The sequence below is a fragment of the Rissa tridactyla genome, chromosome 1, assembly GCF_028500815.1.
Source record: "Rissa tridactyla isolate bRisTri1 chromosome 1, bRisTri1.patW.cur.20221130, whole genome shotgun sequence".
Taxonomy (NCBI): domain Eukaryota; kingdom Metazoa; phylum Chordata; class Aves; order Charadriiformes; family Laridae; genus Rissa; species Rissa tridactyla.
The window spans coordinates 9,888,422-9,914,517 of record NC_071466.1 but is presented as its reverse complement, the minus strand read 5'-3'; the positions used below and the strand labels follow the sequence as shown (position 1 = coordinate 9,914,517).

General features: G+C 56.0%; 2 protein-coding genes and 1 pseudogene across 2 annotated transcripts; all 3 read left to right on the top strand.

Moving 5' to 3' along the window:
• Positions 1-1,780: 1,780 nt before the first annotated feature.
• Positions 1,781-10,022, top strand: LOC128901052 (F-box only protein 39-like). Its single transcript, XM_054182813.1, is given in 7 exon segments — positions 1,781-1,811; positions 5,691-6,613; positions 6,616-6,704; positions 7,819-7,996; positions 8,753-8,791; positions 8,891-8,896; positions 9,939-10,022. Coding segments are annotated over 7 exon segments (1,350 nt in total).
• Positions 10,023-13,700: 3,678 nt separating this feature from the next.
• On the top strand, positions 13,701-17,370 carry LOC128901037 (neuronal acetylcholine receptor subunit alpha-10-like; the record flags this gene model as incomplete). The annotated part of the gene is made up of 3 exons (XM_054182787.1): positions 13,701-13,719; positions 13,877-14,340; positions 17,362-17,370. Coding segments are annotated over 3 exons (492 nt in total), but the record flags the coding sequence as incomplete, so codon positions are not given.
• A 3,551-nt stretch (positions 17,371-20,921) lies between these two features.
• Positions 20,922-24,498, top strand: LOC128901011 (F-box only protein 39-like; annotated as a pseudogene).
• Positions 24,499-26,096: the final 1,598 nt, after the last annotated feature.

Below are 26,096 nucleotides of genomic sequence, written 5' to 3'. Positions count from 1 at the left end.
GCCAGGCTCCCCCTGCCGAGCTCCACAGGGCTGCTCCTTTCCTTCTCCTTCACACTTCTCTCTGGTCCTGTGTCCTCCTCCTTCTCCATGATCCCATCCTCAGCCTTATCCGTGTTTGCATCCACCCACGGCCGCTCCGCTCCCAGGTGATGGGGCTTCACTGTGGCCCCCAGCTGCTGCTGCGCCTCCATCCTGCCCAGGGGATGGAAGGGCTCCCTGGGGAGGTTCCAATCACAGGCCCCCGCTGCCCCTTGCCAACGGGCCTGCAGCACCTTCAGCATCTCACAGCACTGCCTGGCCATCTCCTGGGTGCACTCGAAACAGCGGAGGAGCTCCATGACCAGCTCCCCTTGGTCCGAGGCCATGGCTGGGGGGCTGCAGGGTGAAGGCTGCGTGTCCACAGGGCTCTGTGCCCTGTCCCTGCTTTCCCTGGGGACCGGCTCTTGCTTGGTCCTTCTAGGCAGTTCCTGTGGGGGCTCCTGGCAGAGGGCTGGCCCTGGCTCCTCCACCCTCCCGTTGACAGCCCTGGGGGGATGGCGGGGTCCTGAGCGGTCGAGTGCTGCCAGCTCCGCCATCGCACTAGGCCGGGGCTCCGGGAAGGAGTAGAGGGAGTTGAGGGAAGGGGAGCCTCTGTCAGTCACAGAGTCCATGGTGACCAGCGGGGCCCGTGGGGAGCGATGCTTCCTGTTCAAGGCCTCCGCACTCGCCCTGCAGAGGAGGAGAAAGAGACCCCGCTGCACCCCAGACCCCAGAAGAACCCGCAGGCAGCACCCCCCTTGGCTGGCGGTCAGGGCTGCCCAGCGCAGGCAGGGGCAGGGCACGGGGTGAGGGTCTGGGGCAGCATCTGGGGTCTCCCCCACACTCACCGCTTCTCCTGCTTCGAATGGGATTTCTCCACTTCTCCATCCACTGCCCGAGAAGCTGCAGCGGGAGGAGACAGATTGAGCGGCCGGCAGCCCCCGGCACAGCCCCGGCTCAGGGCTGCCGTGGGGTGTTGGCCGTTTGCAGGGTGTTCCATGCTGGGGCCACTCACCGCTCTGCTTCTCTGGCCGGGCTCCTGTCTTGCTTGTCTGACGCTTCTTCTTACTCTTCTTCTTCCACCACTTCTGCAAGGTCCCCAGGAGCTGGGTGAGACGGGAGCGCCTCCCAGTCCCACACCACAGCCCCCCACGGCACCCCACACCACCCCATGCCATCCCTCGCCACCCCACGCCACAGCACAGTGTGGTGCAACAGTCACCTACCTGAAGCCGCTTGCTCTGCAGCACAGCTGAGAATACGCTGAGTCCCATCACAATCAGGAGGAGAGGGCCCAGGGGAGACACGGCGTCAGAGCGCCCCATGGCACCGACTCTGGTGTGGCTGCGGTGGTCCGAGTCACCAGCACAGAACCGCGATGCGGCTCCCCAGTGTCCTCCTGGGTCCCCAGTGACGGGACCCGCAAGACTGCTGGGGTGTCAGAGGCCGAGGCTGCAGTCTGCCCAGACAATGCCAGACTGCGGTGCCCAGCATCCACTGACGGCTCCAGTGGGGACCGCGTCCCCCTTTTATAGTGCGGCAGGGGGGCACGTCCCCCCTTTGTGACATCATGGGGCAGTCAGGGCCCCCCTTTGTGACATCACAGGCAGTCAGAGCCCCCCTTGGTGACATGCAGCAGGGGATGAGGAAGAGCAAGACAAGGAGGGCACTTGCCCCAGGCTGACAACAGGACTATTTCATAGCACGAACATCACATTCAGTACAAATTATAAAGTTTGCTGTGTAGTTCAGCTCTCCCTTGATGGCGGCGGTGCAGAGAACTCCTTGCTGCGGTGCCGGAACCCTGAGCCCTTCCCTTCCTCCCAAAGCCGCAGCGCTCACGGTGTCCCCCATTGGCTGTCCCCTGCTGGGAGTGCACGGCTTCCTGCTGATGGAAGGGGCTGGGTGTAGTCCTTGGGTATTTTATATTGATATCGGGATTGACACTGCTTCTTTAGCATTATTAGTGTAAATTCTTTAGTTTTATCCTAGTAAATCTATTTCTATTGCAACCCTCATGTTTCCTTCTTTTTCCCCAATTCCTCTTCCCCGGTGAGGAGGGGTCATCGGGCGAGAGAGTAGTTGTCTAAAGGACAAGAAATTGTGGTGGGTTTCTCAAACCATAACAAGAAGGGAGGGAGAAGGAGAAGGGCCCCACCCCTTCAGGGCATGGTTTGGGTGCGAAGGCACCTTAAAGGCCACCCAGTGCCACCCCCTGCCCTGGGCAGGGACACCTCCCACCAGCCCAGCTTGCTCCGAGCCCCGTCCAACCTGGCCTTGAACCCCTCCAGGGATGGGGCAGCCACAGCTTCTCTGGGCAACCTGGGCCAGGGGCTCACCGCCCTCACAGCCAAGAATTTCTGCCCGAGATCTTAGCTCAGTCTCCCCTCTTGCAGTGGAAACCCCTTCCCCCTCGTCCCATGGCTCCCCTCCCTCATCCAGAGTCCCTCCCCAGCTTTCCTGGAGCCCCTTGAGGGACTGGAAGGGGCTCCAAGGTCTTCGCGGAGCCTTCTCTTCTCCCGGCTGAACTTTTATAGATATTATTTAGTATTCCTGCTGAAAAATGAGAACCCCTGTCTGATCCTCTGGTTTCATTTCAGTCAGTATCTGGGAATGATTTCCCACAAAAGTGCTTTGACCATTCCTGGGGGATCAGCTTTCCTGGTAGGAAAAGCTTCTACTCCTCCTGAGGGTTGATCTATGATTACCACCAGGTGCTTAACGCCTCTCACAGGAGGCACGTCAGCATAACCCATCTGCAGCCTTTGGAATGGGAAGTATGACCATGGTTGCCCTCCAGCCTCCTGCTTGGGTTTTGCACCGGAAAACTTCCAACATGTGGGCCAAGAACTCACAATCCCCTTTACTGCCACATGTCTTCCGGGGGCTGTCCACCTTTTCTCAATCTGATTAAAAATTGTCATCCCTCCATGTGTTTTATCACAAAACCGCCTAGCCAAAGCCATTGAGTATTTTCTTGGTAAGACGGGGTTTCCTCCGGTAGTCCAAATTCTAGTTCATCTTTCATGAAGGAGGGAGGGATCCCGAGTGCAGGGCCCAATTCCATTTTTTACAGACCAAGGCAGCGTTAGATCTGTCCCTGTCGTCTGACCAATGGAAGACACGTCTCAGACAGACATCAGGTAGGTGAGCCCAGCGATTCTGCTCAGCTTTGTTGTTGTCTTCCATTGAGAAGACAGTTTTTCACTTCTCTTCTGGGTGTTGAGCAAACCTAGAGGAAGACTCTCTCCAGCAGGCTCCCGAAAAGACCAAAGTCCGCCCTCCGGAAGTCCATGGTGGCAGTTCTGCTGACGCCCTTCCTTGCTTCTCTAAGAATCAAAAACTCTGCCATTTCATGGTCACTGTGCCCAAGATGGCCTCCAACATCACATCCCCCACAAGTCCTTCTCTGTTCACACACAGCAGGTCCAGCAGGGCTCCTTCCCTAGTGCGTTCCCCCACCAGCTGTGTCAGGAATTTATCCCCGCACACCCCAGAAACCTCCAAGACTCTTCCCTCTCAGCTCTATTGGGTTCCCAGCTGATATCTGGTAGGTTGAAGTCTCCCACCAGGGCAAGGGCCAGCAATCGTGAGATTTCTCCCACCTGCTTACAGAATATTTCACCTGCCTCTCTGTCCTGGTTGGGCAGTCTATAACAGACCGTCATATCAGCCTTGTTGGCCCTCCCCCTCATTCTTACCCAGAAACACTCAACCCCAGTGTTTACCATCATTAAGGTCTCGATGTTCACAACACTCCCCAACATACAGGGCCACCCCACCTCCTCTCCTTCCTTGCCTGTCCCTTCTGAAGGGTTTGTAGCCATCTAATGCAGCACTCCAGTCATGCGAGTCAGCCCACCACCTTTCCGTGACAGCGACTACATCATAGCTGTCCTGCTGCACAATGGCTTGCAGCTCCTCCTCTTTCTTGCCCATGCTGCAGGCATTAGTGTGGAAGCACTTCAGCTGGCCTACTGGTCCTGACACCTTTTTGCTGGAAGAAGGCTTCACTCCTACCTGACCGTTCCCAGGAGCAGCCATAGTTTCTAGCCCACCAACGACCCTTGCATCTCTGCTGCTGCATTCATCCCTTTCCCCCTTCAAATCTACTTGAAAGCCCCTTTGATGAGCCCTGCCAACTCCTGTGCAAGGATCCTTTTCCCCTTTTGAGGCAGGTGTATCCCGTCTGTCTCCAACAGGCCTGCTGTCCTGTAAACCATGCTGTGATCAAAAACCCCAAAGTCCTGCCACTGACACCAGGCTCGCAGCCAGGTATTGATCTGCTGGCTCTTCCTGTTGCTTTCCTCATCCTTCCCTGTGCCTGCAACGACAGAGGAGAGCACGACTTGCGCTCCTGAGCCCTTTCCTAGTCATCCCAAGGCCCAGAAGTCTCTCTTGATCTCCCTTGGGATTCTCGGTAACAGATCATCTCTGCCTGTCTGAAAAATTAGGAGCGGTTAATAATCGGAGGCGGGGGAACACCGCGGCGTCCCGTGAGGGAACCCCCGAGCGCCGCCATCAGCCGCCGCTGTGGGCCGGGCCGGGCCGGGGCCGGGGCCGGGGCCTGCGGCGGGGCTGCGCCCGGCTGTGGGGCGGCTGAGGGCCCGGCGCCGTGGCCTGTGCTCCAGAGCCCTCAGCAGCTCCCTTGCCCTTCTCTGGACACACAGAATGGTGGGAGAAATAAGTTCCGGTCCGAATGAAATAGGCTCAGGCAGAATCCTCTGGGAGGCACATTTTTGTTCACGCTCTTGCAAGAGCGGGTGACCTAGCAAGTAGGCACACTTTCCATTCTTGAAACACCACACCTTTTTATTTCCTAATCCCGGCCGAATTTTTCCCTCCCCTGTTTCCCATTGGTTGGGTACTCCAGGGTTCACGGTCTGTGCGAGGCGCCTAACATTCTTCCCGCATGTCCTGCCGCTGTTTACTTCTCTTTATGCTACACCTAAAGGGATTATCTGACTGGCTGATTTCTTTCCTTTTTGGTAAAAAAATTGCTCCATGTCATTAGCCCTGGTTAAATGTTTGACCACCCTTCTAGACACTAATCCAGTAGGAATCAGTTTGTCCTTTTGTCTGTGTGATAAGAGATGTTCTACAAGCCTTTGCTGGAGCCCCTTTGTCTCAGTCATTCCCTTATCGTGTCACCTCTGATGGAAACGGCTTTTCTCCTCCCAAAAGCAAGACCTGCCTTTCTTACAATGGGAAGTGGCAAAGGGAGGAAAGTCGGGGCGTGAGAGAAAGGCAGTTTAATGAGCAAAGCAAAAGCTGTGCGCACAAGCAAAGCCAAACAAGGAACCTGTTGGCTGCTTCCCATTGCAGGCGGGGGTTCAGCCGTCGCCAGGAAAGCCGGGCTCTGGCAGCGTGACGGTGACTTGGGAAGACAAACGCCATCACTCTGAACATCAGCCCTTCCTTCTTCTTTCCCCAGCTTTATATACTGAGCGTGACGTCAAATGGCACGGAATGTCCCTTTGCTCAGTCGGGGTCAGCTGTCCTGGCTCTGTCCCCTCCCAACTCCCTGTGCCCCCCAGGCCATTAAAGAAGCAAACTTTCATGCGTTTGCTTGGAAGCCTATGCTGTTGGGAATGGCAAGAAATCTACCCACACCTTTCTTCGTCTAGGTTTGGCTCAACACCCAGAAGAGAAGTGAAAAACTGTCTTCTCAGCGAAAGACGACAGCGAAGCTGAGGAGAGTCCCTGGGCTCACCTACCTGATGTCTGTCTGAGACGTGTCTTCCATTGGTCAGATGACAGGGACAGATCTAACGCTGCCTTGGTCTGTAAAAAATGGAATTGGGCCCTGCACTTGGGATCCCTCTGGAAAAACAGAACCAGCACCTTCTACGGCCAGCCCTCAAGGGAGGACACACTGGAGTTGCAGAGTGTGCTGTGGTGCCTCAGGAAAGTTGGCAAGTAGCTGGAGCGCCTTGAGATCAAGTTATGGAATCCTTGCAATACTGGCTTTACCCCAAAATGTCACGGGACTATGAGAGATCTTCTTTCATGCCTGGGCGAGTGTAACAGTTGCCTAGTGTCCCTGAGCATCGGGTACCTGGGATTAGACCCCTTGATCCAGGAAAATGTGACGAGGGCTCAGTTTCTCAAGAACTTCTCTACCTTCCTGAAAAGAATGAGCAAACGGCTTGATTCTCTCAACTTAAAAGGAGCCAGAGTAACCTTGGAAGAAGGCTGTGAGCTTCTGCATTCTCTCAGCTGCTTGAAAAATGAAAGCTCTCTCTCTGAAATCGGTGTCGAGAATTTCTGCAGCCTCCACCTTCCTGCCTTCAGCAGCGCCTTGTTCCACCAAACTATGGCCAAGTTCCACAGCCTGGTCATCCTGACTTTCAATTACAACTGCATCTCTGACGAGCTGCTGAACACCCTGCGGGAGCAGAGTGCTCATTCCCTGTGCACCTTGAATATCCAATGTCATATCCACGACCCTCATGGGCAAGTGGTCGGAGGAACGTCGTGGGCCAACTTGGCCAAGGGAGCCCCAAAACTGCGCCTGAACTTCTTCTTTGAAAGAGTCACGAAGCACGATCACCTAGCCAGGATCCTGCTAGCGGAGATGCCAGTCAGCAGCATAAGAGTCTGCGGAGCTACAGTTTCAGAGACCCAGGCTGGAGAATGAGACGCACCCTCACCAACCTCCTCCCAGCCTCCTGGCGTGTTCTGCAGGTACGGGAACCCAGAGGGACATCTCACCGCGGTACCACAAAGCTAAGCAAAGTGATCCTCCAGGCCTTCTGCATAGCAGCGCTCAGCAGGAGGAATTCCTGACCACTTCAGTGTTATGTCCCGAGGGTCATTTTCATAAGCGAGCCACTGCGGTGTTCCACTCTAGCCTGGTTGAGGTCGTTGTCCCTGTCCAGTTGCGATGCCCGTTATGCCAGTCTTCACTGTCAGGCCGACGTCAGGTTGCCCTCATAAAAAGCTAAAACACCCAAAATACTGGTGCTGGAATGTCAGCTGTGAGCACAAAGAGTTTTTCAGGCAGGAAAACCTCAGTTTTGTGAAACCGCTTTAGGCTTCTTCTAGTTAGACATGTTCACGTTTAGTAACTGGTAACTTGCTTATCCTTTCCGATGTTTCTGAACCCCACCCTTTTGCAGGGAAATCTGCGTATGAGGAGAAGAGTCTGTACACCCTGTTTGCTTGCGGAGCTGTAGCCTGCGTCAGCCTGCACTCGTGGTTCTGCTCCCTTTTGGCAACACACAAACGTCTACAGCAGATGTAAATTAACTGGTGCCCATGTCACAGGCCTTTGGTGTCACGCAGGATGTGCCACCAAAGGTGTGCGACAGCCTTGACCCGCGTCAAGGAGCATCAGGTCTTTGCACGCCTGAGGGAAGCACACGGCCTGATGGTTGCTGACAGCGCTCTTTAGGTTCTGTTGCGCTGCAGAGCTTCCAAGGAACAGCCGGGATCTGCAAAGCTTTCTAGAAATTGTCTTTGGATCTACTCTCGTACCTGGGATAATTTCCAATATGTCAAATAAGATCATGGCATGAGCTGAGGGTGCAGCATCTTCTAACGGTAACAGAAGTTGTCTATCCCTTAGGGTGGGGTGCAATGCACAAGGGCCCCCCCATCTCCACGGGAGAGTTGGGATTACCGTAGCATCTACCGTTGTCGTTACCCAAAACTGATTCTCTGCTCCTGTCAAGGGACAAAATTGATCTGCTGCCAGTCCCTTCTGTTGGTAGTATTGGGAAACTTGTTTATTGAATTCTAGTTACTGCGCTCACCAGTTCTGTTGAGTAGCCCTAACAACATTTGTTCTTTTTGGACGGAATTAACACTTCAGTGGAACAATGACCATGAGCTGCTGGACAAGGAGCTGCTACAGCTCACCTTGTCATGCCACAGGCTGTTCTTTCTGGAAGTGTGGGCCTTTCTAAGTGTCACCCCTGTGGAGAGGCTGTTCCAAAACCGGGCAGAAAGGAAATGCAGTTTGGCTACTCTAAAGGTAAGACTTTGTGCTTCAAAACTCCCATTCCCTTCCTCTCTCCAATAGCCAGAGAAAGGTGAGGTCCCCAGGCCCAGAGAAAGGGCGCTTACGGAAATGCTAACATAACTACCTTCCCTAGGTTACGTTTTAGCATTGCAACAAGCCTGAGAACCACTCACAGAAACGGGGCTTTCCGACCTCCTCAGCCAGGTACAGAATGCTGCAGAGGCTGAACAACAAGCCCCAGCAGTTCCACGAGTCCTTCCTAGGCTGGGGGTCCCTCTGTCTCCTCTAGTTCAAGCTGGGGATTCTGAGTCACCTGCCAGCCCCGGCGCTTACGTCTACGCTTAAGTCGAGGCCGGGGGGTTGAATCCCACTAAACTGCAAAAAGATGGAAGCACATCTCCCTCTTTAGGGATGCTGTGTTGAACTGGGCCAGACCACGACTGTGGCTGGTGTACACCATGCTGTCATGCTGCTTTGCATGCCAGATGCTGAATTCAGTGGATCCTCCCCGATGTGTGCAGCTCCCAGGGGTGCCTCGCTTCTGGGGGTAAAAGGAACCTGGCTCTCCCCAGAGATTCTTCAGCAGGAGATGGTGTTTTCCGTCAGTTTGGAGTGAAAACAGTAACACCTCAAGATTTTACTCCAAGCCAAGGCATTTGGCTTCTCTGGGTTCCTCATTAGTCACAGAGGCTTCTTGTTGTCATGAAATTTAATGGGCTGAGCGTGCTCCGTGTATCTGAGAGACACGACCGTCATTCCTTCGTACAGGTCGGGATTTACACAGCCCGACAAGAGCCTAGTGAAGAGGCCCACAGAATCACAGAATGGTAGGGTTGGAAGGGACCTCTGGAGACCCTCCAGTCCAACCCCCTGCCAGAGCAGGGTCACCCAGAGCAGGTGGCACAGGAACGCGTTCAGGTGGGTTTGGAATGTCTCCAGAGACGGAGACTCCACCACCTCTCTGGGCAGCCTGTGCCAGGGCTCTGCCACCCTCACAGGAAAGAAGTTCCTCCTCGTGTTTAGGTGGAAATTCCTATGCTCAAGTTTGTGCCCGTTACCTCTTGTCCTGTTGCTGGGCACCACTGAAAAGAGCCTGGCCCCATCCTCCTGACACCCACCCTTTCCGTATTTCTAAGCGTTGATAAGATCCCCCCTCAGCCGTCTTTTTTCCAGACCAAAGAGACACAAGTCCCTCAGCCTTTCTTCATCAGAGAGGTGTTGCAGTCCCCTCATCACCCTGGTAGCCCTTTGCTGTCCCCTCTCCAGCAGTTCCCTGTCCTTCTGGAACTGGGGAGCCCAGAACTGGACCCAGTACTCCAGACACAGCCTCCCCAGGGCCGAGCAGAGGGGGAGGGTGACCTCCCTCCACCTGCTGGCCACACTCTTCTTGATGCCCCCCCAAGATGCCATTGGCCTCCTTGGCCACAAGGGCACATTGCTGGCTCATGGTAATCCTGTTGCCCACCAGGACTCCCAGGTCTCTTTCCACAGAGTTGCTCTCCAGCAGGTCAGCCCCCAACCTGGACTGGTGCAGGGGGTTATTCCTCCCCAGGTGCCGCACCCTACGCTTGCCCTTATTGAATTTCATAAGGTTCCTCTCTGCCCAACTCTCCAGCCTGTCCGGGTCTCTCTGTATGGCGGCACAGCCTTCTGGTGTGTCAGCCACCCGCCCCCCCAGCTTTGTGTCATCAGCAAACTTGCCGAGGGTGCACTCTATCCCTTCGTCCAGGTCATTGATGAATATATTGAAGAGGACTGGACCCAGTACTGACCGCTGGGGAACACCACTCGTCACTGACCTCCAGCTAGACTCTTTGCCCCTAGTCATGACCCTCTGAGCTCTGTCTTTTAACCAGTTATCTGTCCACCATATCTATGTCCATTCATTTAACCCACACCTCCTAAGTTTCCCTATGAGGATGCTGTGGGAGACCGTGTCGAACGCCTTGCTCAGCTCTTGCACGCTATTTACAGGAGGTTCAAATACCTGATTGACTCAGAGATTAATTATTTTGCTGTCGTCTACCCAATGGTATAAACCAGAGGAAGGGAGAAGAACACCCGGTGCCATCTGCACGCAATGAATGCATCCTTTGGAGGGCTCTAGGAAGGGATTTGAATCTCGACAGCAGTGCCTCTGAACGAGAGAGACCTTTACAGCAAGACAGAGGCAAGGGACAAGGTTGCGCTCCACACGTTAAAATGTTGGACTTGGGAACGGGCCCGCTACATCTCCAGCATCATTTCTTCTTGCCCTTGCTTTGTTTTTCCTCGCCAGAACCAAAGGAAGCAGCGAGCCCTTTTCCACCCTTACGGGCATCTCTAGGAAAAATAAGGCCCCCACTTTCTTCAGCACCTCTCATTGTAGAGCTTCAAACACCTTACCAATGAAGCCCATCGTGCTGTTTCCATTTTACAAAGAGGGAAACCGAGACGTGGGGTGATGTCCTGGTTTAACTTCAGCCAGCAACAAAGAAACAGGCGGCTGCTCGCTCGCTTCCCCCCCGCCATGGGAGAGGGGTAGAATGGGAAGAAAAAGGCAAAACTCGTGGGTTGAGATCAAGGCAGTTTAACAGAACAGTGAAGGAAAGCGGAAAACCACAACAATAATGCTGTTAGAGGAATGTACAAAACACCATTAATGTACCGCTGCTCACCGACCAGACCCAGGAAGCCCCCAGCCCAGTCCCCAGCGGGGATTTCCTGCTCCCTTTTCCAGCCAGCTCCCGGCTATAGACTGGGCATGGCTCACATGGTGATGGTATGGAATACCTGTGTGCCGTGCCAGCTCCTTGGGAAAATTGACCCTATTCCTGCCAGAACCGGGTGTTATCCACCCTTTGTTCTATACCTTCAACGTCATGCCCAGATCTTACACTTTCCAATGAATTACCACCGCTTTTCCCTGTCTTTGATATATACACACATCTATAGACATACAGCTATCATAGAACGGTCGAGGTTGGAAGGGACCTTTCAGATCATCAAGTCCAACCATCAACCCAACACTGACAAAAACCACCGCTAACCCACGTCCCTCAGCACCACGTCTGCCCGGCTTGTAAATCCCTCCAGGGATGGTGACTCCACCACTGCCCTGGGTAGCCTCTTCCTATGACAGCCCTGTTGGTGAAAACGTTTTTCCTAATATCCATCCTAAACCTCCCCTGGTACAACTTGAGGCCGTTTCCTCTTGTCCTGTCGCCTGTTCCTTGAGAGAAGAGACCGACCCTTAGTCTCTGGGCCATCCCTCAACAATGTCCGTTGAGGTTGAGTTCATTTAACCCATGGCTTTGGGCTCCCTCTGTCAGAGCAGTCTCTCAGGGCAGGGGAGATGGTGTGTGGTGCTGGACTCCTGCATGCTGTATCCAGAGCTCGCCGCTGGTGTAGCTGGTGCGGACCCTGCCCAGGTTCCGCAGGTTGAAGATGTCAATCTTGAGGAAGTTGCTGGGCGCCAGTTGCTGAGGTCAGGTGTGATCCCATCACCGCTGCGCTTTACTCACGTTCATCAAAGTCCATCTGCCATTGTTTTGGGTGATTCTTACTGCAGTCCCATTGGTATGGCATCTAGCAATTCTAATAATGATGACACAGAGTGGCAGGGCTATTTAGCAATTGACATCACACAAATGGATTCATTGGCTTGTCTCACCCACAGTCAGATCCCAATGACCATGTGAGCCGCCTTCTGGATGCGGGGAAGGCTGTGGACGTTGTCTCTCTGGACTTTGGTAAGGCCTTTGACACCATCCCCCAGAGAGTTCTCCTGGAGAAGCTGGCGAATCGTGGCATAGACAAGTGTACTCTTTGCTGGGTAAAAAACCGGCTGAATGGCCGTGCCCAGAGAGTTGTGATTAGTGGGGTGAAATCTTCTTGGCGGCTGGTCACCAGTGGTGTCCCTCAGGGCTCAGTTTTGGGTCCAGTTTTGTTTAATATCTTTATCAATGATCTGGATGAGGGGACTGAGTGCACCTGCAGTAAGTTCGCAGACGACACCAAGCTAGGTGGGAGTGTTGATCTGCTTGAGGGAAGGAAGGCTCTCCAGAGGGCCCTGGACAGGCTGGAGGGATGGGCCAAGGCCAATTGGATGAGGTTTAATAAGGCCAAGGGCCGGCTCCTGCATTTCGGTCACAACAACCCCAAGAAACGCCAGGGGCTTGGGGAAGAGTGGCTGGAAAGCTGCCCCGCAGAAAAGGACCTGGGGGTGCTGGTGGCCGGCCAGCTTAACATGAGCCAGCAGCGTGCCCAGGTGGCCAAGAAGGCCAACAGCATTCTGGCTTGTATGAGGAATAGCGTGGCCAGCAGGAGTAGGGAAGGGATCGTTCCTCTGTACTCGGCACTGGTGAGGCCTCGCCTGGAGTACTGTGTTCAGTTCTGGGCCCCTCTGTACAAGAGGGACCTTGAAGTGCTGCAGCGTGTCCAGAGGAGAGCTACCAAGCTGGTGAGGGGTCTGGAGACCAAGTCATATGAGGAGAGGCTGAGGGAGCTGGGCATGTTTAGCTTGGAGAAGAGGAGGCTGAGGGGAGACCTCATTGCCCTCCACAAGTCCCTGAAAGGAGGTTGGAGAGAGGTGGGTGTTGGCCTCTTCTCCCAGGTGAATAATGACAGGACCAGAGGAAATGGTCTGAAGCTGCGGCAGGGGAGGTTTAGATTAGATAGTAGGAAGAATTACTTCACTGAAAGAGTGGTCAGGCACTGGAACGGCCTGCCCAGGGAGGTGGTTGAGTCACCATCCCTAGAGGTGTTTAAGAAACGCCTAGATTTGGCACTTCAGGGCATGCTTTAGTGACAGAGATTGTAGGGGGTTTTTGTGTGTGTGTATGGTTGGACTCGATGATCTCAAAGGTCCCTTCCAACCATGAAGATTCTATGATTCTATGAGGTGCATATCAGAGCTCCCCATCCTTCTGCATCACCTGCCACGTGCCCCCAGGGCCTTAGAGAACCATAGAAGGTGTTGGGTTGGAAGGGACCTTTAAATGCCATCTAGTCCCACCCCCCTGCAGTAAGCAGGGACATCTTCAACTAGATCAGGTTGCTCCGAGCCTCATGAAGCCCGGCCTTGAATGTCTCCAGGGATGGGGCCTCCACCACCTCTCTGGGCAACCTGGGCCAGTGTCTCACCACCCTCGTTGTAAAGAACTTCTTCCTAATGCCTAATCTAAACCTGCCCTGCTCTAGTTCTCTCTTCCTTAAGTGAAAGCAATCCCACAGATGGGTTTGCCTTTGCCCGAGGCAGGACTAACCCAGACTGTCTTCCCTGACACACTCTTCATGTGCACTACGGGGACTTTATCCCCTTCTAGGGTACGTGGAAGTTCTGATTGGGCAGGACCAGCTCAATTATTAGATTCCCAGGTGTTAACTAGCCAGGTGGCCTTTGCTAACTGTGTATCCCATTGTTTTAAGGTCCCACCCCCCCATTGCTCTCAGGGTAGTTTTTTACAGCCCGTTGTATTGTTCGATCTTCCCAGAGGCGGGCGAATGGCAGGGGCCGTGATATACCCACTCAGTGCCACACTCTTTGGCCCAGGGACCTGAGAGTGTTTTGGAAATGAGTCCCATTGTCCGACTCGGTTCTCTCTGGGGTGCCGTGTCACCACAGGACTTGCTTGTCAAGGCCCAGGACAGCGTTCCTTGGAGCGGCACGGGGCACAGGGTATGTTTCCAGTCATCCAGTGGTTGCTTCCACCACTGTGAGCACATGGTCCCCTCGGAGAGCGTCCCGCTCATTGGTGAGCCTTGATGGCACTCAGGACCATCCCATGGGACCAGGGCATCTGCACCGGGGTGGTGGGCACCCCCCCATGACAGGGGGGGGTTTCGATGGGGGGAGGTGCGCACGGGTCTCTCCCCACCCCGCTGCGGCATCACCACCCATTACCCACGCAGGGAAGTACTACATCGCCACCATGACCATGATCACGGCCTCCACCGCGCTGACCACCTTCATCATGAACATCCACCACTGCAGACCGGGGACCTGGCCCGTGCCCCCCTGGGCCAGGTGGCTCATCCTCCACCACATGGCCCGGCTCTGCTGCGTCTACGAGGTAGGCGAGAGCTGCAAGAGCCCCCGGTGGGTGCCGCGCAGGCGGTTGGGCAGGGAGGACACTTGGGGGCCAGGGGAGAGCCCCATGGAGGGGGAGGTGGGTGCCGAGGCAGGGGGCTGTCCCCGGGACTGCTGCTTGTGCCACCACGATGACATGCTGAGGAATGTGGGCTACATCGCCGGCTGCTTCCGGCGCCACCGAGCCTCCCAGCACCGGACCGCTGAGTGGAAGAAGATGGCCAAGGTGATGGACCGCTTCTTCATGTGGGTCTTCTTCCTCATGGTCTTCCTCATGAGTGTGCTGGTCCTGGGCAATGCTGCCTGATGGCCCAGTGGACTCACTGCCCCCAGGGAAAGTGGTGGCCACGGGTGCTCCATGAGGGTGGCTCGTCCTGAGCACCCCTTGGCACTTCATGGACCTGCAGGGTGGAAGCTCCACCAGCACCAGGGAAGAGGAGCCTGACAGCGGGACCCTGACTCGGCCGGGGCTGCCCCAGCTGCAGGGTTGAGGGGTCACGGCCCCCCGAGCAGTTGTCTGGGTTGTGACGTATAGAAATATAGATGTGGAATCATAGAATCACAGAATGGTTTGGGTGGGAAGGGACCTTAAAGATCATCTCATTCCACCCCCCCGCCCTGGGCAGGGACACCTCCCACCAGCCCAGCTTGCTCCAAGCCCCGGCCAACCTGGCCTTGAACCCCTCCAGGGATGGGGCAGCCACAGCTTCTCTGGGCAACCTGGGCCAGGGGCTCACCGCCCTCACAGCCAAGAATTTCTGCCTGAGATCTCAGCTCAATCTCCCCTCTTGCAGTGGAAAACCCTTCCCCCTCGTCCCATGGCTCCCCTCCCTCATCCAGAGTCCCTCCACAGCTTTCCTGGAGCTCCTTGAGGGACTGGAAGGGGCTCCAAGGTCTCAGTGGAGCTCTTCTTCAGGCTGAACCCCCCCAACTCTCTCAGCCCGTCCTCACAGCACAGGGCCTCCAGCCCTCCCAGCATCTCCAGGGCCTCCTCTGGACCATATAGATATATGCATAGACACCTTCTGCTCCTCCTGTGTCCCCACCAGTGCCTGCCACCCTGCCTGGCCAGGGCTCGAGTCTGCTGCAGCCCCCCGAGACGCCACTCCAGTGTCCAGCAGCCCTGGTGAGGGTTCCAGGGGAGCAGGGCAGCCCCCACCCCGTCCCCTCCGGGTGCTGGCTGGGGCCAGGATGGTGCCCGGGAGGGACGGAGGGGTCTGGCCCTCGACACCTTCGGTGACAGAGCATGGACCTTTGTATCCCACCCAAACCCTGCGTGCGGTAAATAGCGGAGCATTTCCTGCCGATCCATCCTGGCTTACGGAATATCTCACCCCCCTGCATTTACTGATCCGTCCTCAATAAAATAACGACTCCATCAGCTCTGGCTGAGTGACCTCTGGCTCTTCTCCTGCGACAGCGACGGCGGCTGGTCCGCGCTCACCCTGCCCGACAGCCTGTGCCGGGGGGGGCTGGGCCCCTCGTCCCCATCCCTGCCCCACATCCCACAGAGTGGCTGGCGGAGTGTCCTTGTTCCGGCGGGGATAGGGTTAATTTTTCCTGGTATTCCATGCCATGTGAGCCATGCCCACCCTGAGCTGCCGGGGGAGGGGGCAGGAAGTCGCGCTTGGAGCGGGCTGGGGCGTCCCGGGTCCGGTCGGGGAGCGGCGGGGAGCGGCGGTCCCGTAATCGTGTGTGTATATGCCTCTGTCCGTGTTCTTGTTGTTGTTTGCTTGTTCCCTTTGCTGTTCTGTTAAACTGCCTTTGTCTCAACCCAAGAGTCTTGCCTTTTTTTTCTTCTGATTCTTCCTGTATCGGGAAGGCCCGACCGAGCGGCACGTGGTTCTTTGTTGCCGTCTGAGGCTAAACCACGACACGGAGGCATCGGGGCTCATGCCATCTTGTCACCGGTGGAGGGGACCAATCAGCTGGTGGGGAGGGGGAGAGTGGCCAAACCCGGGGGGACACCCGTGGGTGATGGGGGAACCTGGGGATGAGAGCCGGAGGCGCTGGGGCAGCCGGAACAGGGTGCGGGGGACACGGAGTGCCCTCGGGCTGGCTGGGATGGCGCACAGACGCTGGCAGCAGGGATGGCCGTAGCGAGGGGAGCGCGGGGGGGGCAGCAGCACCGCCCCCGGCTGAGTGCAGGGACCCGGCTGGGGGGACATGGCGAGGGGAAGGAGCCGCTGTCCCCACGGGGAGCCCCGGGGCGAGGAGGGAGCCCGGCCAGGGCAGCCCCAGCGGCCGAGGAGGAAGGCAAAGGGGCCAGGCAGCATGGAAAGCGCAGGGCAGCGGGGACGGGGGTCCCACCGAGACCCCAGCCCTGCGCCGACTCCGCTCAGGGGGGTCCCAGCAGGGCCCCCAGGCACAGCCAGGTCCCGGCAGCGGCAGGGGGGTCCCCAGCCCCATCTCAGCCCCCGTCCGGCGGGGACGGGCTCAGCCACAGCTGGGGAGAGAGGGCGGGGGCTGCGGGGGCCACCAGGCAGTGCTGGGGGGGGGGCGGCTCCCAGGTCTCTCCCGGGTAGCAGAGGGTAGAAGGGATGCCGGGTGCGTGAGGTGCGAGCAGGCGGCTGATCCGCTCGGCCTGGCGGCAGAGGTCAAAGAGGGAGCAGAAAGGCTGCGGAGCGTCAGGGAGAGGGCAGAGCAGCAGAGAGTTGGGGTTGTTCAGCCTGGAGAAGAGAAGGCTGCGGGGAGACCTTGTAGCGGCCTTGCAGTCCCTAAAGGGGGCCTCCAGGAGGGATTGGGAGGGACTGTGGCTGAGGGAGTGTAACAATAGGGCACGGGATAACGGGGAACCCAGTAGAGCTGAGAGGGAAGAGTCTTGGAGGTTTCTGGGGTGTGTGGGAATAAATTCCTGACACAGCTGGTGGGGGAACGCACTAGGGAAGGAGCCCTGCTGGACCTGCTGTGTGTGAACAGAGAAGGACTTGTGGGGGATGTGATGTTGGAGGCCGTCTTGGGCACAGTGACCATGAAATGGCAGAGTTTCTGATTCTTAGGGAAGCAAGGAAGGGCGTCAGCAGAACTGCCACCATGGACTTCCGGAGGGCGGACTTTGGTCTTTTCGGGAGCCTGCTGGAGAGAGTCTTCCTCTAGGTTTGCTCAACACCCAGAAGAGAAGTGAAAAACTGTCTTCTCAATGGAAGATGACAGCGAAGCTGAGCAGAATCGCTGGGCTCACCTACCTGATGTCTGTCTGAGACGTGTCTTCCATCGGTCAGACGACAGGGACAGATCTAACGCTGCCTTGGTCTGTAAAAAATGGAACTGGGCCCTGCACTCGGGATCCCTCCCTCCTCCATGAAAGATGAACTAGAATTTGGACTACCGGAGGAAACCCCGTCTTACCAAAAGAATACTAAATGGCTTTGGCTAGGCGGTTTTGTGATAAAACACATGGAGGGATGACAATTTTTAATCAGATTGAGAAAAGGTGGACAGCCCCCAGAAGACATGTGGCAGTAAAGGGGATTGTGAGTTCTTGGCCCACATGTTGGAAGTTTTCCGGTGCAAAACCCAAGCAGGAGGCTGGAGGGCAACCATGGTCATACTTCCCATTCCAAAGGCTGCAGATGGGTTATGCTGACGTGCCTACTGTGAGAGGCGTTAAGAGAAGAGAAGGCTGCGGGGAGACCTTGGAGCCCCTTCCAGTCCCTCAAGGGGCTCCAGGAAAGCTGTGGAGGGACTCTGGATGAGGGAGGGGAGCCATGGGACGAGGGGGAAGGGGTTTCCACTGCAAGAGGGGAGATTGAGCTAAGATCTCGGGCAGAAATTCTTGGCTGTGAGGGCGGTGAGCCCCTGGCCCAGGTTGCCCAGAGAAGCTGTGGCTGCCCCATCCCTGAAGGGGTTCAAGGCCAGGTTGGCTGGGGCTTGGAGCAAGCTGGGCTGGTGGGAGGTGTCCCTGCCCAGGGCAGGGGGTGGCACTGGGTGGCCTTTAAGGTGCCTTCGCACCCAAACCATGCCCTGAAGGGGTGGGGCCCTTCTCCTTCTCCCTCCCTTCTTGTTATGGTTTGAGAAACCCACCACAATTTCTTGTCCTTTAGACAACTACTCTCTCGCCCGATGACCCCTCCTCACCGGGGAAGAGGAATTGGGGAAAAAGAAGGAAACATGAGGGTTGCAATAGAAATAGATTTACTAGGATAAAACTAAAGAATTTACACTAATAATGCTAAAGAAGCAGTGTCAATCCCGATAACGATATAAAATACCCAAGGACTACACCCAGCCCCTTCCATCAGCAGGAAGCCGTGCACTCCCAGCAGGGGACAGCCAATGGGGGACACCGTGAGCGCTGCGGCTTTGGGAGGAAGGGAAGGGCTCAGGGTTCCGGCACCGCAGCAAGGAGTTCTCTGCACCGCCGCCATCAAGGGAGAGTTGAACTACACAGCAAACTTTATAATTTGTACTGAATGTGATGTTCGTGCTATGAAATAGTCCTGTTGTCAGCCTGGGGCAAGTGCCCTCCTTGTCTTGCTCTTCCTCATCCCCTGCTGCATGTCACCAAGGGGGGCTCTGACTGCCTGTGATGTCACAAAGGGGGGCTCTGACTGCCCCATGATGTCACAAAGGGGGGACGTGCCCCCCTGCCGCACTATAAAAGGGGGACGCGGTCCCCGCTGGAGCCGTCAGTGGATGCTGGGCACCGCAGTCTGGCATTGTCTGGGCAGACTGCAGCCTCGGCCTCTGACACCCCAGCAGTCTTGCGGGTCCCGTCACTGGGGACCCAGGAGGACACTGGGGAGCCGCATTGCGGTTCTGTGCTGGTGACTCGGAGCACCGCAGCCACACCGGCGTTGGTGCCATGGGGCGCTCTGACGCCGTGTCTCCCCTGGGCCCTCTCCTCCTGATTGTGATGGGGCTCAGCGTATTCTCAGCTGTGCTGCAGAGCAAGCGGCTTCAGGTAGGTGACTGTTGCACCACACTGTGCTGCGGCGTGGGGTGGTGACGGATGGCATAGGGTGGTGTGGGGTGCCGTGGGGGGCTGTGGTGTGGGACTGGGAGGCGCTCCCGTCTCACCCAGCTCCTGGGGACCTTGCAGAAGTGGTGGAAGAAGAAGAGTAAGAAGAAGCGTCAGACAAGCAAGACAGGAGCCCGGCCAGAGAAGCAGAGCGGTGAGTGGCCCCAGCATGGAGCACCCTGCAAACAGCCGACACCCCACGGCAGCCCTGAGCCGGGGCTGTGCCGGGGGCTGCCGGCCGCTCAATCTGTCTCCTCCCGCTGCAGCTTCTCGGGCAGTGTATGGAGAAGTGGAGAAATCCCATTCGAAGCAGGAGAAGCGGTGAGTGTGGGGGAGACCCCAGATGCTGCCCCAGACCCTCACCCCGTGCCCTGCCCCTGCCTGCGCTGGGCAGCCCTGACCGCCAGCCAAGGAGGGGTGCTGCCTGCGGGTTCTTCTGGGGTCTGGGGTGCAGCGGGGTCTCTTTCTCCTGCTCTGCAGGGCGAGTGCGGAGGCCTTGAACAGGAAGCATCGCTCCCCACGGGCCCCGCTTGTCACCATGGACTCTGTGACTGACAGAGGCTCCTCTTCCCTCAACTCCCTCTACTCCTTCCCGGAGCCCCGGCCTAGTGCGATGGCGGAGCTGGCAGCACTCGACCGCTCAGGACCCCGCCATCCCCCCAGGGCTGTCAACGGGAGGGTGGAGGAGCCAGGGCCAGCCCTCTGCCAGGAGCCCCCACAGGAACTGCCTACAAGGACCAAGCAAGAGCCGGTCCCCAGGGAAAGCAGGGACAGGGCGCAGAGCCCTGTGGACACGCAGCCTTCACCCTGCAGCCCCCCAGCCATGGCCTCGGACCAAGGGGAGCTGGTCATGGAGCTCCTCCGCTGTTTCGAGTCCACCCAGGAGATGGCCAGGCAGTGCTGTGAGATGCTGAAGGTGCTGCAGGCCCGTTGGCAAGGGGCAGCGGGGGCCTGTGATCGGAACCTCCCCGGGGAGCCCTTCCATCCCCTGGGCAGGATGGAGGCGCAGCAGCAGCTGGGGGCCACAGTGAAGCCCCATCACCTGGGAGCGGAGCGGCCGTGGGTGGATGTAAACACGGATAAGGCTGAGGATGGGATCATGGAGAAGGAGGAGGACACAGGACCAGAGAGAAGTGTGAAGGAGAAGGAAAGGAGCAGCCCTGTGGAGCTCGGCAGGGGGAGCCTGGCGGAAGTGAAGAGAAACAGCAAGACGGGGCCGGGCAAGAACAACTCCATGGGGCCAAGCACCAGCAGCCCCCCAGGCTCAGGCAGGAGCACCCCCACGGATGCGGAAGGGAGGAGGGACAGGGCGCAGAGCCCCATGACTGTGCTTCCGCCGCCCAGCAGCCCCCCAGCCAAGGCCACGGACGACAAGTTGCTCTACTTGGAGCTCTTGGACACTGTCAAGACCTTGGAGGAGGAGAGGCAGCAGCACGGCGAGGTCATGGACAGGGAGTGTGACCAGGCGTCCCCAGGGCTGTGCCCGCTAGGACGGTGCCTGTGTCAGTGCTGCACCTGGCTCTGGTACCGCCTGAAGGACTGCTGGAGACGCTGCTGCCGGACGCGCCGTGTCTGCTTCAGCAATTTCCCCCAATGGGTGGGAAGGGTGGGGCCGGGAACCCCCTGGGGTGCCCCTCTTGTCAACCAATAAAAAAGTCAATATTTTCTCTATCCCTGTGACTGTCAGCAGATCAGTTTTGTCCCTTGACAGGAGCAGAGAATCAGTTTTGTGTAAGGACAACAGTATATGCTACAGTAATCCCAACTCTCCCATGGAGATCATAGAATCATAGAATCTTCATGGTTGGAAACGACATTTGAGATCATGGAGTCCAACCATTGTGCAGCAGGACAGCTATGACGTAGTCGCCATCACGGAAACTTGGTGGGCTGACTCGCACTCCCTGCGGGAGCACAGCGCTCATTCCCTGTGCACCTTGAATATCCAATGTCATATCCACGACCCTCATGGGCAAGTGGTCAGAGGAACGTCGTGGGCCAACTTGGCCAAGGGAGCCCCAAAACTGCGCGTGAACCTCTTCTTTGAAAGAGTCACGAAGCACGATCACCTAGCCAGGATCCTGCTAGCGGAGATGCCAGTCAGCAGCATAAGAGTCTGCGGAGCTACAGTTTCAGAGACCCAGGCTGGAGAATGAGACGCACCCTCACCAACCTCCTCCCAGCCTCCTGGCGTGTTCTGCAGGTACGGGAACCCAGAGGGACATCTCACCGCGGTATCACAAAGCTAAGCAAAGTGATCCTCCAGGCCTTCTGCATAGCAGCGCTCAGCAGGAGGAATTCCTGACCACTTCAGTGTTATGTCCCGAGGGTCATTTTCATAAGCGAGCCACTGCGGTGTTCCACTCTAGCCTGGTTGAGGTCATTGTCCCTGTCCAGTTGCGATGCCCGTTATGCCAGTCTTCACTGTCAGGCCGACGTCAGGTTGCCCTCATAAAAAGCTAAAACACCCAAAATACTGGTGCTGGAATGTCAGCTGTGAGCACAAAGAGTTTTTCAGGCAGGAAAACCTCAGTTTTGTGAAACCGCTTTAGGCTTCTTCTAGTTAGACATGTTCACGTTTAGTAACTGGTAACTTGCTTATCCTTTCCGATGTTTCTGAACCCCACCCTTTTGCAGGGAAATCTGCGTATGAGGAGAAGAGTCTGTACACCCTGTTTGCTTGCGGAGCTGTAGCCTGCGTCAGCCTGCACTCGTGGTTCTGCTCCCTTTTGGCAACACACAAACGTCTACAGCAGATGTAAATTAACTGGTGCCCATGTCACAGGCCTTTGGTGTCACGCAGGATGTGCCACCAAAGGTGTGCGACAGCCTTGACCCGCGTCAAGGAGCATCAGGTCTTTGCACGCCTGAGGGAAGCACACGGCCTGATGGTTGCTGACAGCGCTCTTTAGGTTCTGTTGCGCTGCAGAGCTTCCAAGGAACAGCCGGGATCTGCAAAGCTTTCTAGAAATTGTCTTTGGATCTACTCTCGTACCTGGGATAATTTCCAATATGTCAAATAAGATCATGGCATGAGCTGAGGGTGCAGCATCTTCTAACGGTAACAGAAGTTGTCTATCCCTTAGGGTGGGGTGCAATGCACAAGGGCCCCCCCATCTCCACGGGAGAGTTGGGATTACCGTAGCATCTACCGTTGTCGTTACCCAAAACTGATTCTCTGCTCCTGTCAAGGGACAAAATTGATCTGCTGCCAGTCCCTTCTGTTGGTAGTATTGGGAAACTTGTTTATTGAATTCTAGTTACTGCGCTCACCAGTTCTGTTGAGTAGCCCTAACAACATTTGTTCTTTTTGGACGGAATTAACACTTCAGTGGAACAATGACCATGAGCTGCTGGACAAGGAGCTGCTACAGCTCACCTTGTCATGCCACAGGCTGTTCTTTCTGGAAGTGTGGGCCTTTCTAAGTGTCACCCCTGTGGAGAGGCTGTTCCAAAACCGGGCAGAAAGGAAATGCAGTTTGGCTACTCTAAAGGTAAGACTTTGTGCTTCAAAACTCCCATTCCCTTCCTCTCTCCAATAGCCAGAGAAAGGTGAGGTCCCCAGGCCCAGAGAAAGGGCGCTTACGGAAATGCTAACATAACTACCTTCCCTAGGTTACGTTTTAGCATTGCAACAAGCCTGAGAACCACTCACAGAAACGGGGCTTTCCGACCTCCTCAGCCAGGTACAGAATGCTGCAGAGGCTGAACAACAAGCCCCAGCAGTTCCACGAGTCCTTCCTAGGCTGGGGGTCCCTCTGTCTCCTCTAGTTCAAGCTGGGGATTCTGAGTCACCTGCCAGCCCCGGCGCTTACGTCTACGCTTAAGTCGAGGCCGGGGGGTTGAATCCCACTAAACTGCAAAAAGATGGAAGCACATCTCCCTCTTTAGGGATGCTGTGTTGAACTGGGCCAGACCACGACTGTGGCTGGTGTACACCATGCTGTCATGCTGCTTTGCATGCCAGATGCTGAATTCAGTGGATCCTCCCCGATGTGTGCAGCTCCCAGGGGTGCCTCGCTTCTGGGGGTAAAAGGAACCTGGCTCTCCCCAGAGATTCTTCAGCAGGAGATGGTGTTTTCCGTCAGTTTGGAGTGAAAACAGTAACACCTCAAGATTTTACTCCAAGCCAAGGCATTTGGCTTCTCTGGGTTCCTCATTAGTCACAGAGGCTTCTTGTTGTCATGAAATTTAACGGGCTGAGCGTGCTCTGTGTATCTGAGAGACACGGCCGTCATTCCTTCGTACAGGTCGGGATTTACACAGCCCGACAAGAGCCTAGTGAAGAGGCCCACACAATCACAGAATGGTAGGGTTGGAAGGGACCTCTGGAGACCCTCCAGTCCAACCCCCTGCCAGAGCAGGGTCACCCAGAGCAGGTGGCACAGGAACGCGTTCAGGTGGGTTTGGAATGTCTCCAGAGACGGAGACTCCACCACCTCTCTGGGCAGCCTGTGCCAGGGCTCTGCCACCCTCACAGGAAAGAAGTTCCTCCTCGTGTTTAGGTGGAACTTCCTATGCTCAAGTTTGTGCCCGTTGCCTCTTGTCCTGTTGCTGGGCACCACTGAAAAGAGCCTGGCCCCATCCTCCTGACACCCACCCTTTCCGTATTTCTAAGCGTTGATAAGATCCCCCCTCAGCCGTCTTTTTTCCAGACCAAAGAGACACAAGTCCCTCAGCCTTTCTTCATCAGAGAGGTGTTGCAGTCCCCTCATCACCCTGGTAGCCCTTTGCTGTCCCCTCTCCAGCAGTTCCCTGTGCTTCTGAAACTGGGGAGCCCAGAACTGGACCCAGTACTCCAGACACAGCCTCCCCAGGGCCGAGCAGAGGGGGAGGGTGACCTCCCTCCACCTGCTGGCCACACTCTTCTTGATGCCCCCCCAAGATGCCATTGGCCTCCTTGGCCACAAGGGCACATTGCTGGCTCATGGTCATCCTGTTGCTCTCCAGCAGGTCAGCCCCCAACCTGGACTGGTGCAGGGGGTTATTCCTCCCCAGGTGCTGCACCCTACGCTTGCCCTTATTGAATTTCATAAGGTTCCTCTCTGCCCAACTCTCCAACCTGTCCGGGTCTCTCTGTATGGCGGCACAGCCTTCTGGTGTGTCAGCCACCCGCCCCCCCAGCTTTGTGTCATCAGCAAACTTGCTGAGGGTGCACTCTATCCCTTCGTCCAGGTCATTGATGAATATATTGAAGAGGACTGGACCCAGTACTGACCCCTGGGGAACACCACTCGTCACTGACCTCCAACTAGACTCTTTGCCCCTAATCACGACCCTCTGAGCTCTGTCTTTTAACTAGTTATCTGTCCACCATATCTACGTCCATTCATTTAACCCACACCTCCTAAGCTTCCCTATAAGGATGCTGTGGGAGACCGTGTCGAACGCCTTGCTCAGCTCTTGCACGCTAGTTAGAGGAGGTTCAAATACCTGATTGACTCAGAGATTAATCATTTTGCTGTCGTCTACCCAAAGGCATAAACCAGAGGAAGGGAGAAGAACACCCGGTGCCATCTGCACGCAATGAATGCATCCTTTGGAGGGCTCTAGGAAGGGATTTGAATCTCGACAGCAGTGCCTCTGAACGAGAGAGACCTTTACAGCAAGACAGAGGCAAGGGACAAGGTTGCGCTCCACGCGTTAAAATGTTGGACTTGGGAACGGGCCCGCTACATCTCCAGCATCATTTCTTTTTACCCTTACTTTTTTTTCCTCGCCAGAACCAAAGGAAGCAGCGAGCCCTTTTCCACCCTTACGGGCATCTCTAGGAAAAATAAGGCCCCCTCTTTCTTCAGCACCTCTCATTGTAGAGCTTCAAACACCTTACCAATGAAGCCCAGCGCGCTGTTTCCAATTTACAAAGAGGGAAACCGAGACGTGGGGTGATGTCCTGGTTTAACTTGAGCCACCAACAAAGAAACAGGCGGCCGCTCACTCGCTTCCCCCCTGCCACGGGAGAGGGGTAGAATGGGAAGAGAAAGGCAAAACTCGTGGGTTGAGATCAAGGCAGTTTAACAGAACAGCGAAGGAAAGCGGAAAACCACAACAATAACGCTGTTAGAGGAATGTACAAAACACCATGAATGTACCGCTGCTCACTGACCGGATCCGGGAAGTACCTCTGTCCCGTGACAGCTCCTTGGGAAAACTGACCCTATTGCTGGCAGAACCGGGTGTTTTCCACCCTTTGTTCTATACCTTCAACATCATGCCCAGATCTTACACTTTCCAATGAATTACCACCGCTTTTCCCTGTCTTTGATATATACACACATCTATAGACATACAGCTATCATAGAACGGTCGAGGTTGGAAGGGACCTTTCAGATCATCAAGTCCAACCATCAACCCAACACTGACAAAAACCACCGCTAACCCACGTCCCTCAGCACCACGTCTGCCCGGCTTGTAAATCCCTCCAGGGATGGTGATTCCACCACTGCCCTGGGCAGCCTCTTCCAATGACAGCCCTGTTGGTGAAAACGTTTTTCCTAATATCCATCCTAAACCTCCCCTGGTACAACTTGAGGCCGTTTCCTCTTGTCCTGTCGCCTGTTCCTTGAGAGAAGAGACCGACCCTTAGTCTCTGGGCCATCCCTCAACAATGTCCGTTGAGGTTGAGTTCATTTAACCCATGGCTTTGGGCTCCCTCTGTCAGAGCAGTCTCTCAGGGCAGGGGAGATGGTGTGTGGTGCTGGACTCCTGCATGCTGTATCCAGAGCTCGCCGCTGGTGTAGCTGGTGCGGACCCTGCCCAGGTTCCGCAGGTTGAAGATGTCAATCTTGAGGAAGTTGCTGGGCGCCAGTTGCTGAGGTCAGGTGTGATCCCATCACCACTGCGCTTTACTCACGTTCATCAAAGTCCATCTGCCATTGTTTTGGGTGATTCTTACTGCAGTCCCATTGGTATGGCTTCTAGCAATTCTAATAATGATGACACAGAGTGGCAGGGCTATTTAGCAATTGACATCACACAAATGGATTCATTGGCTTGTCTCACCCACAGTCAGATCCCCATGACCATGTGAGCCGCCTCCTGGATGCGGGGAAGGCTGTGGACATTGTCTCTCTGGACTTTGG